The sequence below is a fragment of the Leptonychotes weddellii genome, chromosome 15 (genome assembly GCF_054177405.1).
Source record: "Leptonychotes weddellii isolate Sample4059 chromosome 15, ASM5417740v2, whole genome shotgun sequence".
Taxonomy (NCBI): domain Eukaryota; kingdom Metazoa; phylum Chordata; class Mammalia; order Carnivora; family Phocidae; genus Leptonychotes; species Leptonychotes weddellii.
This window is the reverse complement of record NC_138383.1, coordinates 6,344,698-6,357,355: the sequence shown is the minus strand read 5'-3', so window position 1 is coordinate 6,357,355 and position 12,658 is coordinate 6,344,698. Positions and strand designations below refer to the sequence as shown.

The window sequence follows — 12,658 nt, the reverse complement described above, 5'->3', positions numbered from 1 at the left end:
GGGTGTTGTGCACGAACAATGAATCATGGAACACTTCATCTAGAACTAATGATGTAATGTATGGGGATTAACATAAGAATAAAAAAAAAAGAAAGAAAGAAATCATTGCAATAATATGAGAAAGGTAGTTGGAGGATGCCTTCAACTTCTCCCATTTCCCTGTTCTTCCCTACCCACTGCCCCACTTCCCCACCCAGGGAATAATGTGTGTGTGGAGGGTCTTAGCTTTCCAGGGCTCGGGGGAGGGGGAGGAGGATGTCTATGTTTCCAGTCCCAACCAGCCAATGCTCCACTGTGGAGCCGATCTGTTTCTTCTGGATGCTTTGTTGGGGTCTGATTCACCTCTGACTGCACAGAGCCAGTTCAGTGGAGCTTTCAGACCCTCCTGCACCCAGCCCCCATCACCGCCCTCAGTGCCCACCGCAAGAGAGCCCTTTGCTTGGAGGCACAGGTGGGAACAGGAGCCAAGGGGAAGGGGGGCTGGTGGCAGCCATTTTGGGGGCTTGTTAGTATGGTTGGGCAAAGTGCCATCTTGGGAATTTTGTTGCACCTGCCCAGTTAAAGGCAGATGGGTAGTGGTGAAGACACATTTATGGAGAAGTTGGGGAACCAGAGTGGGGGAAGATTTGCTTTCTTTCCTGTGATTTCACAGCTCCAAAAACCCACAGGAAGCAATCCAGGTGCCTTAGCCTGCCTCTCGGCACACCACCACAAACTGGCCCCAGCTGACCTTTGCAAATTCCTCCTTCATTCTCTCCCCCACAGGGACTGTCAGCTACCACCACCATGATGCATCCCCCTCCCCAGAATGTCTTTTTCCATTGCAACCACCCCTCCCTCCCACACACCATGCCCTCCCCCCAATCTGGAATGCTCTCCCCACTCCTTGCCTTGCAACTCATCACCATTTTCCAGGACCAGTTCTGACCCCCAATCCCATTTTTTGGCTGACACGTCTCCTATCTACCCCAGTCCAGATCTCCAGCGCCCATCCCTGAACTTGGTTAGCCTGCTTCTCTGTGCTGGGAAGTACGGGGCTGGCTTATGTTTGGGTGCAGACTCTGCTATCAGCACCAGCCCGGGCATTCTGCCTCGTTGTCTCAGTCGGGCCTCCCAATTTTGTCACTGTACCCCCACTTTGTAGATGAACAAGGTCGAGTCTTAGAAAAGGAAAGTAATTCTCCCGAAGTCATATGATTAGTAAATGACCCAGCCGGGATTCAAACCCCTGCGTGCTAGCCCCCAATCCCCTGCTTCCAGTTTATATTATCTTGCTTCACTGCCTTAGCCCCAGGAGGAACTTCATTTTATTCATTCATGCACTCAGTGAACACTTAATACATGTTTACAATGTGCCAACCACCAGCCAAGCTGTGGAAACACCCAGCCCCTGCTGTCCAGGAGTGTCTGTCCTGGTTGTGTGTGTAGTCAGCCTTGGTTCTTACACAATGTGCGGGGGATAGGGTAGCACAGGGGAGACTGGGAGGTTTAATTCCCATCGAGTGGGACGAGAAACCCGAAGGAAGGAGCAGTAAGACAACCTGCCAGACCACAGGCAAATAGATAGCAGAGCCGGGCATCCCACCCTGGGCGCAGGACTTCCGAAGCGCTTACTACAGTAATTCGCATGTTCTCAGGATCTTGCCCAATGCATTTTTTGTAGACTTGGACAAGCACCTCGGCAGAGATCCCACAAACGTTTATTATCACCGGTGTTTGACTTACTTGGTTAATTTTTCTCCTAACTCCGGGAGACCCCCACAGGATGCTGCGGGATGGGCGGTCACGTGCTCCGGGGCGCCCTCCGCCCCGCCCCGCGTCCCGGCCCCGGCCAGGGTTGCTAGGCAACAGGTAAACTCCCCGGGTCTGAGCCGTTTGAGAAGCGCTGGGGTCGGGCGCTGGGGCTCAGGTGCTTCCTTTGCGGCCTGGCGGCGACAGGAAAAGACCGAGGGTAAGGGCGCGGGCCGGGAGGAGTCGAAGGCTGAAGAGGAGAGGAGAGTGAAACGGGGAGCCCCCGAGGGTAGTAATCAGCGATGGCGCAAGAAGCTCCTCGTGGGGGCAGCCTGCGGGGGTAGCTCCACCGGACGGTGGGTGCCAAGTGTCCCCGCCCCATCCGTCCGGGTTGCCCTCGGTACTCTGAGTCACAGGACCCTGCAGGTTCTGGTCGCCTAGCCTCCTACACCCCGTGCTCCCAGTCAGTCTGGTCCAGATCCACCAGTCTCCTGGAGGGGCGGGAGACCTCTAAAGGATTCTCAGCTGGCTGGCTGGAAAGTACAATCTGGGCTGGAGTAGCGGGAGGTGGGCTTTCTGATAAGGGAGGGAAGGGAATTCATAATTATTGATCACTGACTAGGCGGCAGCTCTCCTAAATGCATGGCTTTATTTACTCCTTAACCCGAGGGGGACATTCTTATGCCCATTGGATACCATGCTCAAGGTCACACATTTAGTTTCACCTTCCTGCAACACGTTCAAAGTTTATCACAATCTCCGGAACCACAGAAGTGTATTATTGGCTTTTAGACTCTGTGCTTCCCCCTCTCACACCTTTACCTAGCTGTGCTTTGTTTTTCTGATCAGAAATGGAAGAGGAGGGGGCAGAGAGTTGTAGGGGAGAACGCCAGGACCCGGCTGGTACTCGGCACGGGACAGAGGGAGTGTTGGGCTCTTTCCTACACCAGGCGCTGGGGACAGGGCTGAGGGAAAAGTCCATAGTCTGCCCTCAAGGAGACAGTGTTGTAGTGGGGAGAGCACGTAAACATCAACGCAGCACCCTTCAGTCCTGGGGACCTCCTCCCACCTCTGCCTGGCCTCATCCTCCACGTGCTTGGAGCTCACCCCAGGTTGACCCCAGTGTGCCTCGCGTTGCCCTGGTAGGATGCCCTGGTAGGGGGCCGGGTGGATTCCTAGGGAGATCTGCCTCATTTGAAAGTAAATGAGTCCCTTAGGACCCCACATTCTAGAAGGTGCACAAAGACATAAGAAAGAGGGAAGGAAGCTCTCCACCTGCATTCCTCTGCCCGGCGGCCAGGTGTCACACAGAGGCGCAAAGACGGGGGGTGGCTCCCAGGGACCACGAGGACGAGGAAAATGTTCTCATGTTTATGTTAGGTGGAGTCCAGCACGGAGGGAAAGCAGCCGCCCCCCTCTTGCCTCCCTACTAAGCGCCCAAACTGAGCTAGCTCCCCAGCGCCACCCCTCCCTCAGTCCCACCCCAAGCTTGGAAAACACACTTTCTCTTAAGTCAGGGAGGTTCTTGCCAGGAATCACTTTGCTCGAGGTCATTGCACAAGAGGTCATTGCACACGAGCACAATTGGTGAAGGTTCCAATCCGACTGTCCTGGGACATAGGAGACAGTCTTCGTTTTGATGTTTGGACCCACACATCTCCAGCCCTGTGCATTCTTGTGTTTGAGACTCCCAGCAGAGTGCTGCCTGCCCCTGGGTCTCTAGGTTCCCACGGGTGGGGGCCCCCTCCCCAAACTCCCAAAGGGCAGCAATACCGCCCCCACCCCCCTCGGAAGCCCCCTTTGCAGACAGACAGCAGGGCCCGGGGAAGCCCAGCCAGTGGTGCTTGTCTCACAAGCGGGGAAAGACCTCCTGAGACCCCCACGCTGACCCCGCTATTCATCTTTGGGTCCTGCCAGCTTGTGAGAAAGAGCCCGCTCTGGGTCCCTGAATGAGCTGTCTTCCCGTCACGGGGCCAGCCTTTAAATGTCCCCTCTGTCTGCCTCCAGATAGAAAACAATGCCTCTGTTCTCGCTCCTGGCTTGGCCTTGGGAGGCACCAAGAAGGAAAGCAAAGCTGTTTAAAATATGATCTGGGCTAAAGAGGCTATTTTTGTGCCCCTGGAGTTTCCTCATGCTCTTAAACCTCCTTGTGTCTCCAGAGAGCTGGCTTTTTCAGCAATTGTCTTTTCACAGAGGGAGAGCCAGGCGGCTCGTGACTCTGGGGACCCCGGAGCCGCCCTGTGGCCCTTCAACACTTGCCCATGTAAAATGAACACATTAGGGCCACCTCCTGCAAGTCGTGTTTCTCTTCCCACCCTCTGCTGTCCAAGCCGTCGCTTCTACCTGTCCTGGTATAGGAGAGTTTCCAAACCGTGAGGAAGAGTGGGAAAATCCTGTTTTCTGCAAGTCTGGTTCAGGTCCAGCCATTCTGGGGCTGGGAGTGGGTTGGGCGGCGCTGTCTTGGAGCAACAATGGATGTGGATGTAAAGGGACCTAGAAGTTAACCCTCCCACCCTCACCCCCTCGCCCCTGCCTCAGCTGCTCCAAGGCCAAGGCCACCCCAGGCACATGCTCCTGGGTTGTCGCACAGCTCATGGCCCTCTATTGCAGGGGCCAGCAGCCAGGACCCATTGGTCGGGTTCCTTGCAGCCTTGGAGGTGAGGGGAGGCAGATTAGACACATCTCTGGTCATAATATTCATCTGGGGAAATTGAGAAAAAACAAATTGCCAGGCCCCGCCCCAGACACAGGGTCAGCATTTGCAAGAGGGGGCCTGGGAATCTCCATATTGCAAACGAACATCCCAGGTTTGAGACATGCTGGCTGAGAGATTAAGAACCCTCACTTTAAGTCGGTGGTTCTCAACCCTGGCTGCACGCTGGAGTTACCTAGGGAGTTTGAAACATCCCATGGAGAGACTCTGATTTCATTTGTCTGCAGTTTAACCTGAGCATTGTGATTTTATAAAGCCCTCCAGGAGTTTCTAAACCTATAGCCAAGGTTAAGAATCACTGCCTTAGAGCCAGACGGCCCTGGGCCCTGGCTCCGCCTCAACTTAAGAACTGTGACCTTTGACAAGGTGTTTAAGTTCTCTGGGCATTGGTTTCTTCATATGCAAAATGAGAATTGTATCTGGGGGGCTGTGGGGGCAAGCAGTGAGGGTACCTGCAAACTGCTGTTCACAGCACTCGGGACCCGCAGATATCAATATATTCCGGATGCAAGTCCTTTATCAGATATGATTTACAGGTATTTTCTCCAAGTCTGTGGCTTTTCATTTTCTTAATGTTATGTTTTTTGGGTTTTTTTTTTTTTTTTTTTTTAGAGAGAGAGAGAGAGAGCATGTGTATGTGAGGTGGGAGTGGGAGGTGCAGAGACAGAATCTTAAGCAGGCTCCACGCCCAGTGTGCAACCCAACACGGGACTTAATCTCACGACCTAGAGAGCAAGACCTGAGCCAAGACCAAGAGTGGGAGGCTTAACCAACTGAGCTCCAATGTTATCTTTTGAGGTGCAGAGTTTTTAATTTGAATGAAGTCCAATTTATTATTGTGTTTGCTTTTATGGACCATACTTCTGATGCCATTATCTAAGGAATCTGGTCTATCAGGGTCATGAAGATTTCCCTCTGTGTTCTTCCCCCTTAGTTTTATAGTTTTAGCTCTTACGTTAAGGCCTGCGATCCATTTTGCATTAATCTGTGTGTGTGTGGTGTGAGGTAGGGAGTCCAATGTCATTCTGTCCCGTGTGAACACCCAGTTGGCTCAGCACCATTTGTTGAAGAGACCATCATTTCCCCTTTGAGCTGCCTTAGTACCTGTTACAAAAATCAGTTGGCCATAAATATAAAGGTTTATTTCTGAACTCTCGATGCCTTTCCATTGATACATATGTCCATCCTTATGCCAGTACCACGCCTTCTTGATTATTCAGCTTTAAGTAAATGTTTGCTGAATGAGTAAGTGAAAGAATGGGAACTATATATAAGGCATGAAGTCTGGCATTCACAAAACCTATAAATTCCTAGAAAAGTCTGTGTAATTAGCTTTCTTTAAAAAAAAAAAAAAAAAACAGACTCATGTTGAGTGCCCCGGAGGGCATTCTTGGGCAAAAACTCCAGTACAATGTTGCTTGGTAAAATGAGGGACTCCCCTAGCATCTCTTGCATTTTTCATCTGTTTCCTAAGTTTGGACATTTGTCTGTGGGTTTTACTGAAAGCAGGACCCATGTCCTCCAAGTACCTTCCCACAAGGTCCCCATTCAGTTCGAAGCTAGCAACACCTGCTCACAGGCAAAAACCTAAACTCTGGGTGACCAAAGACCTTCTGTTGTAAATCCGATCATGGCAAGGCTCTTGTCCAGCTGTCCTCCCCATGGCTCCCGCCCACTCATCCAAGGGCTCTGTGCAGTCCCAGGAGCCTCACAGACCCACAGTCTGAGCTCTGGGGAACCTGCTATCAAAGACACGCTTTCTAAGAGTTAGGTGTGGCCACAAAGGGTGACTGTGCTTACCTCCACAGTACGGTATTATAGACTCATCAGCTGGCCAGTCATGGAAGTCACCAAGGAGCTCTCAGACCCCACAGAGTCTCCTGGTGTGACAGGAGTCAGTGACGAGAAGAGCCATCTGTGGGAACTGCCCACTGCGTTTCGAAGACTTCCGGTTAGCATCCGTGCGGCGGAGCCTTGCGTTCCAGCAGTGCTGCAGCCTGAGTACGTCAGGTGTTGGAGTGACTGAGTGGTCTAGCCACAGTCAAGCAGCTAGGGAGCGGCAGGACCAGACCTTGAGGTCAGCGCCCAGCCCAGCCTGCTTTCCAATTCCCCACTGCACCCTTTGTGACCAGTCTTTCAAAGGCTCAACTATTCTGCCTGTTGGGAAGTGGGCTGGCTCTCTCCCCTTCTCCGGAGGACTCCCAGCCCCGTCGTGGTTGGAGTGATGTAGAGGGAAGAGGCTCCAGTGGGGCCCCCGGGGCATGGTGGAGGGTAGAGTCCAGTAACCTAGAACTCTGGGAAGGGAGTTGTGGACAATCAGGTGGTTGGGTGGGAGTTTCCAGAGGGGCCTGGGGCTCTCAAATCCGTGTGCTGTATGACCAGGTCCAGTGTGTGGCAGGAGATTTAGTCCAACATAATCGCCTCAATATTTCTTCCTGCCCCCCAATAACCATATTAGCTCAGTAAACACTATCATTTAGTGAGTAAGAGCCGTGGAGTCAGGCAGAGTGACTGGACCCCTTATTAGCCATGTTGTCCTGGGCAGGGGACTCAGAGCATCTCTAAGTATGAGATTCCTCCAAAGTAGAATGGTGATGCTATTGTCCACCTCAGAGGGCAAATGCAAGAACGGAACCAGATAATGCACGTAGTCATTACTCAATAAATGATTTTTTTTTTAATGCAGATGTGGCTTCTGAACAAATCCCCTAGGACCCGTCCCCTCCACCAGACTGGGAATCTGGAGCCAACCCTGGTGAGGCCCGTGGGGACGGGGAAGCAGCCAGGTGGGGCCCCTTACTGCACACCCTCCCTCTGTCCCCCTGCAGCTGCCGGGACCATGGAGATCGTGTACGTGTACGTCAAGAAGCGAAGCGAGTTCGGGAAACAATGCAACTTCTCCGACCGCCAGGCGGAGCTGAACATCGACATCCCGCCCAACCCCGAGCTGGCCGAGCAGTTTGTGGAGCGGAACCCGGTGGACACGGGCATCCAGTGCTCCACTAGCATGTCAGAACACGAGGTGGGGCCCTGCCCTGGGGCACTGGGCCGGTGGAGCTGTAGTTGGGCAGGGTGGCCAGCCAGGGTGGTAAGGAGGACAGGGTGACTCCACCTGGGTGACTGGTAGCCAGTTAGAGTGGCCCAGTGCAGATGCTGGAAGTATGAGGGCAGAATGACCCCATGACCCACCACGGTGCCCAGGGGCAGGAAAAGACCCCGAGCCAGCCATTCCCCAGGCCAGGTGAATGTGACTCAGGATGCTCACTCTCCCGTGGGCTCTGGCCTTACCCCCTAAGACTCTTTAACTAGAGTCGTCTGAGGCATGTGGTGCAGCTGGGAGAGGTAAACTGAGAGAGTGGGGATTCGAATCTACAGGCACCTGTCCCGCTTGTGAAAAGGAAAGGGTGCCACGGAAAGTTCTGGTCAAAGGGGCCTCCATGATAGGAGAGCGGAGCGTCATGTTGCAGTTCGAGCTCCCTGCCTGTCTAAAGCGGGTGGGTGAGCCGCCTCGATTACGGCAAGCGCCGCTGAGAGAAAACTAGCTTGAAGGAGAGAAGCCACTTGGTCATGTCCCAAATCAACCCGGTGAAAATCACACTTGTTTGGCCAAAAACACTTCGTGGGTGGTTCCAGTAACTCACGGTTCAAACGCACTGAGTTCCTTGCTCTCCCAGAGCTGATTGCTGTCACAGGGACCGGGGTGATGCTGTCCTCGGAGTAGCCAACTAAACAGGATGGCCTTAGGGTCTCCAGCCCGTGAAGACTTGTTGCTTTTGTGAGCCCTGGCTTAGAAAGGAAAGAAAGGGAGTGACTGCTTACTGGGTTTGGGGTCTCCATTTGGGGTGATGAGAAAGTTCTAGAACTAGATGGAGACAATGGTGGCACATCAGGGAGGTCCTTAATGCCGCAGAATTGTACACTTTTAAGTGGTTAAAATAGTACATTTTATATGTATTTTACCACAATTTTTAAAATGGCGGTGGGAACAGAAAGGAGGCAAAGCGACAAGTTTAAGGGATAAACTACATCTGTATCTACCATCCTCCCTGCCACAGAGAACGGGCAGAGCAATCCCCACCTTTACATCATTTCCCTGTTTCTTTTTTTTTTTTTTTTAAGATTTTATTTATTCATTTGAGATACAGAGAGAGAGAGAGAGCATGAGCAGGGAGAGAGGCAGAGGGAGAGGGAGAAGCAGGCTCCCTGCTGAGCCGGGAGCCCGATGCGGGGCTCGATCCCAGGACCCTGGGATCATGACCTGAGCCGAAGGCAGACGCTTAACCAGCTGAGCCACCCAGGCGCCCGCATTTCCCTGTTTCAATACCCGTGACGTTGTTAATGGTAAGGCAGAGCAGGCTCATTTGCTTCTTTTCCTTTGGGACCGCACAGAACAGATGGGTGGACTCCTCTGGTCATTAGGGTTTACGTAGAGTCAAAATTGGATTTCCCACGGCCAGTGGCATCGGCCACAAAGCGGCTAGCTCTGTAGGGCAGCACTTCCGTGGCTACCAGTGACCATCTGAGGACCAGAAAGTTCCTTGCTGGAACCTGACAGAATTATGGCTTTGGCCAGAAGCACCTCATCGGTCCATCCCTGTGTGTTCGGGGCCCCGGAGGGGCAGGGGGCCCGCGATCCTGGTTGGCGGAAATGTCCTCATGTTTACACCTGGGGCAGGCATGTTCTCACCCGCGGCTCTTTGTTCAGGCCAACACGGAGCGGTTTGAGATGGAGACCCGGGGGATTAACCATGTTGAGGGCGGCTGGCCCAAGGATGTGAACCCCCTGGAGCTGGAGCAGACGATCCGGTTCCGGAAGAAGGTGGAGAAGGATGAGAACTACGTCAACGCCATCATGCAGCTTGGCTCGGTGAGGCTTCGTTCAGCCCCAGCCATCACTCGGGCTCCCCGCCTGCACGTGAAGCCCTGGGTGTGCCTGGCCCTGCGCTCGGCTTCTGTGGCTACTTGGGGCAAGAGCACTGACTACCTTCAGGAACCTTCTATCTGGGAGCAGGCAGACCCAGTCCATAACAGCAGACCATAGGGGAAGACGGGAGGGTACAAGTGCTAGGCAGGCTTTAGGAGGACTCTGACAAGTGCTCCCCTTGAGCAAAGAGGACCCCAAAGAACCCTCCCAGCAACCACCTGCCAGTAGGGATCATTCATTCATTCAGCACATTTGGACTGAGCTGCGAGCCTCTGCCAGGCACAGCAGAGATTGCAAAAATGAATTGCAAAAAAAATTGCAAAAATTCACCTACATCCTGCCCCCAAGAGTTTATAGTCCACTGGAGGTCAAAGACAAATACAGAGATAACTCCGTATAATGTAGAAAGACATGCTGTAAGAGGAGGGATGACTTGCTATTTTGCTCCATAAAGAGGGAGACTTGATTTCCTGTTGAAGGGATCAGGGAAGGTTTCCTGGAAAAGGAAGCCCTTGAGCTTGGGCTTTTCCTTGTTGGACATCTGGAAAAATGGGGAGGGCCCTCTGGGTGGCAGAACCAGAAGATGGGTGCTATATATGGAGTGATTACTAGTTCTGTTTGACTGGAGCAGTGTTTCTTCACCTTTTTTTTCATTGTTGTCCCTCAATGAACGTTTTTAGACATTTTTTCCTAATTGCCTTCCCCATGACGTATATATATATATAAAAAGTAATATTATTTTACCCCCCAAAAACAATTTTCACCCCCTTGGAGGTGAAGGTGCCCCCATGGAGAATGCATGGGCTGGAAGGATGGGAGAGACCACTGGATATGTCTTGTCCCTACCAGCCTCCATCTCAGTCCTGGTCAGGCTGCAGGGACCTCCCTAAGAACTCCCCATGTGTCCCCTTCAGATCATGGAGCACTGCATCAAGCAGAATAATGCCATAGACATCTACCAGGAGTATTTTGATGACGAGGATGCGGTGGAGGTGACAGAGGAGGCCCCTTCAGCTAAAACCATCAATGTTTTCAGGTACCTCTCTAGCTAGGCAGGTGTCTGGCTGATCTCTGTCACCCCTCTGGGTGGGTGCTTCCAAAGGTCACTCCTTGCTGATCACCCCATGCCGTGGGTACAAAGTCCTCTGTGCTCCAAACTTGGTAAGGAGCAGAGCAATAGAACACCCAGCAGCCAACTGGTCCTTACCTTGGGGGTGGTCTGGTTGATGGAAGAGGAGGACAGACTCAAGGGAAAGACTAAGGGAATTTGCGAAGCTGTGTGCAAGCCGGGTCGATTCATGCAGGGCAGAATGAGTACAAAGTACGGGACATCCGTGACCCAGCAGCACTGTGGGCAAACAAGACCCCCATCCACACTCACGGGAGTGTACCTGGTAATAACCTCCAAGGACAGAGTTTGACAACAGGACTTTCTCCCATAGATACATGTGTGTGTGGAATCACTGTGTGTGTGGACATTCACTGCAGCAGGGCATGGGCTAGCCAAAGACCGGAAGCAAGATGAATCCATCCATAGGGGACCGCTTCTAGTAATTCTGGTAGGCCCACACAGTGGAATACCACGCAGCTGTCAGAATGAAGGAGGAGACAGCCCCTTCTGGGACAAGATTTACTTTGTGAAACCAAACCACAACAAACAAGGTGCAGAACAGTATGTAGGGTAGCACTACTTTTTGTTTAAAAATAATATATATATGTACCTATGATTTTGGAAGTGGTTAGCCTCAAATGCCAACCCTGGGGGATTCACTGGGCTACCATGACCCACTGAGGGTCCTGGGAAGTACTTGACCGCGTCCCAGCACAACCAGGAAGGACCCTTTTGTGATCCAGGGCTGAGTCGCGGTGTGCAGAGCAGGACCGAGGGCTTCGAGGAGAAGGGGTCAGGGCAGGGTGGTGCCCTCCCTGCTGAGGTCTGATCTTCCGTAGGGATACCTTAGCAGGATGATGGGTTGGACATCATCCTGTCCAACCTCTACGTTTGACAGATGAGGGGACTGACCCCAGGGAGGGGATGGTGCTCAGGACACACAGTGGGTGGGCGACCCAATCAAGGATGGGACTCTGGTCTTCTGGATCCCAGCCTGCACTCTTCTCACTCTAACAGTGCTCCCAGGGGAGGAGTGAAGTGGAAGAATCAGGGGGTGAGAAAGTTACGTGGCTTCCCACTTTCCTGCATTCCTTCTGATTACTTCAAGGACAAAGTCTCAGTTTGGGCCTTTTCTACTTCTTGCTCATTCCCCTTCCTCTCTTTTTTTTTTTTTTTTTAATTAAGAGTTTATTTTTCAGAGCAGTTTGAGGCCCACAGCGAAACTGATTAGAAAGTACAGAGAGTTCCCACACGCCCCCTCCACCCCACACCCCCACAGCCTCCCCACCATCAACACCCCGGCCCGGCTGGGGCCTTTGTCATACCGTCGTGAGCCAGCGTTCTGATCCTGCACCATAACCTGGGAGGCTTATAGACAACAGAAGTTTCTTTCTCACAGTTCTGGAGGCCAGAAGTCCCAGCTCAGGGTGGTTGGGTTCTGCGTCCAGTGAAGACCCACTTTCTGGTTCACAGGCGTCCATTTTCTCACTGTGAACTCACAAAGCCGAAGGGGTGAGGGAGCTCTCTGGAGCCCTCTATCAGGCGCTAATCCCATTCTGAATGGCTCAGGACCGAATCACCTCCCACAGCCACCCCCTAATACCATCACATTGGAGATGAGATTTCAACATATGAATCTGGGGGACACAACGGTCAGCCTGTGGCACTCCCAAATCCATAGTTTACATTGGGGCTCACTCCGTGTGTTGTACACTCCATGGGTTTTGACAAATGTATCATACAGAATAGTTTCACTACCCTCAAAGTCCCGTGCTCCACCTTTTCATCCCTCCCTACCCCCAGACCCTCGGCCAACGCTTGATCTCTTTACTGTCTCCATGCTTTTGCCTTTTCCAGAATGTCACATAGTTGGAATCATACAGTATGTGGCCTTTTACAGACCGGTTTCCTTCGCTTAATGATGTGCGTTGCGTTTCCACCCTGTCTTTCCGTGGCTCAATAGCTCATTTTTTTTTAATGCTGAATAATATTCCCATGTCTGGATGGACACCAGCTTATTTATCCATTCACTGCTGAAGGATGTCTTGGTTGGTTCCAAGTCTGGGCGATTATGAACAAAGCTGCTGGGAACATTCATGTGCAATATGTTGTGCGGACAAGAGTTTGCAATTCTTTTGGGCAAATGCCAAGGAGCAGGATTTCTGGAATTCTCCACTTT

The 12,658-nt window shown here is 52.3% G+C and overlaps 1 protein-coding gene across 3 annotated transcripts in view; it reads left to right on the top strand.

Annotated features, from left to right (window-relative positions):
- Positions 1-1,865: 1,865 nt before the first annotated feature.
- The window catches only part of DNAI2 (dynein axonemal intermediate chain 2), a 29,319-nt gene continuing 18,526 nt past the window's right edge, over positions 1,866-12,658 (top strand). For 2 of the 3 annotated variants that reach the window (XM_081804574.1, XM_081804572.1), the window contains exons 1-4: positions 1,866-1,951; positions 7,273-7,466; positions 9,150-9,311; positions 10,283-10,404. In XM_081804574.1, coding sequence (XP_081660700.1) covers positions 7,284-7,466; positions 9,150-9,311; positions 10,283-10,404 — 467 coding nt within the window. In that variant the 5' untranslated portion in view covers positions 1,866-1,951; positions 7,273-7,283. Of the gene's footprint in view, positions 1,952-7,109; positions 7,200-7,272; positions 7,467-9,149; positions 9,312-10,282; positions 10,405-12,658 lie in introns of those variants that run through there. The other variant, XM_081804573.1, reaches the window with a different exon arrangement.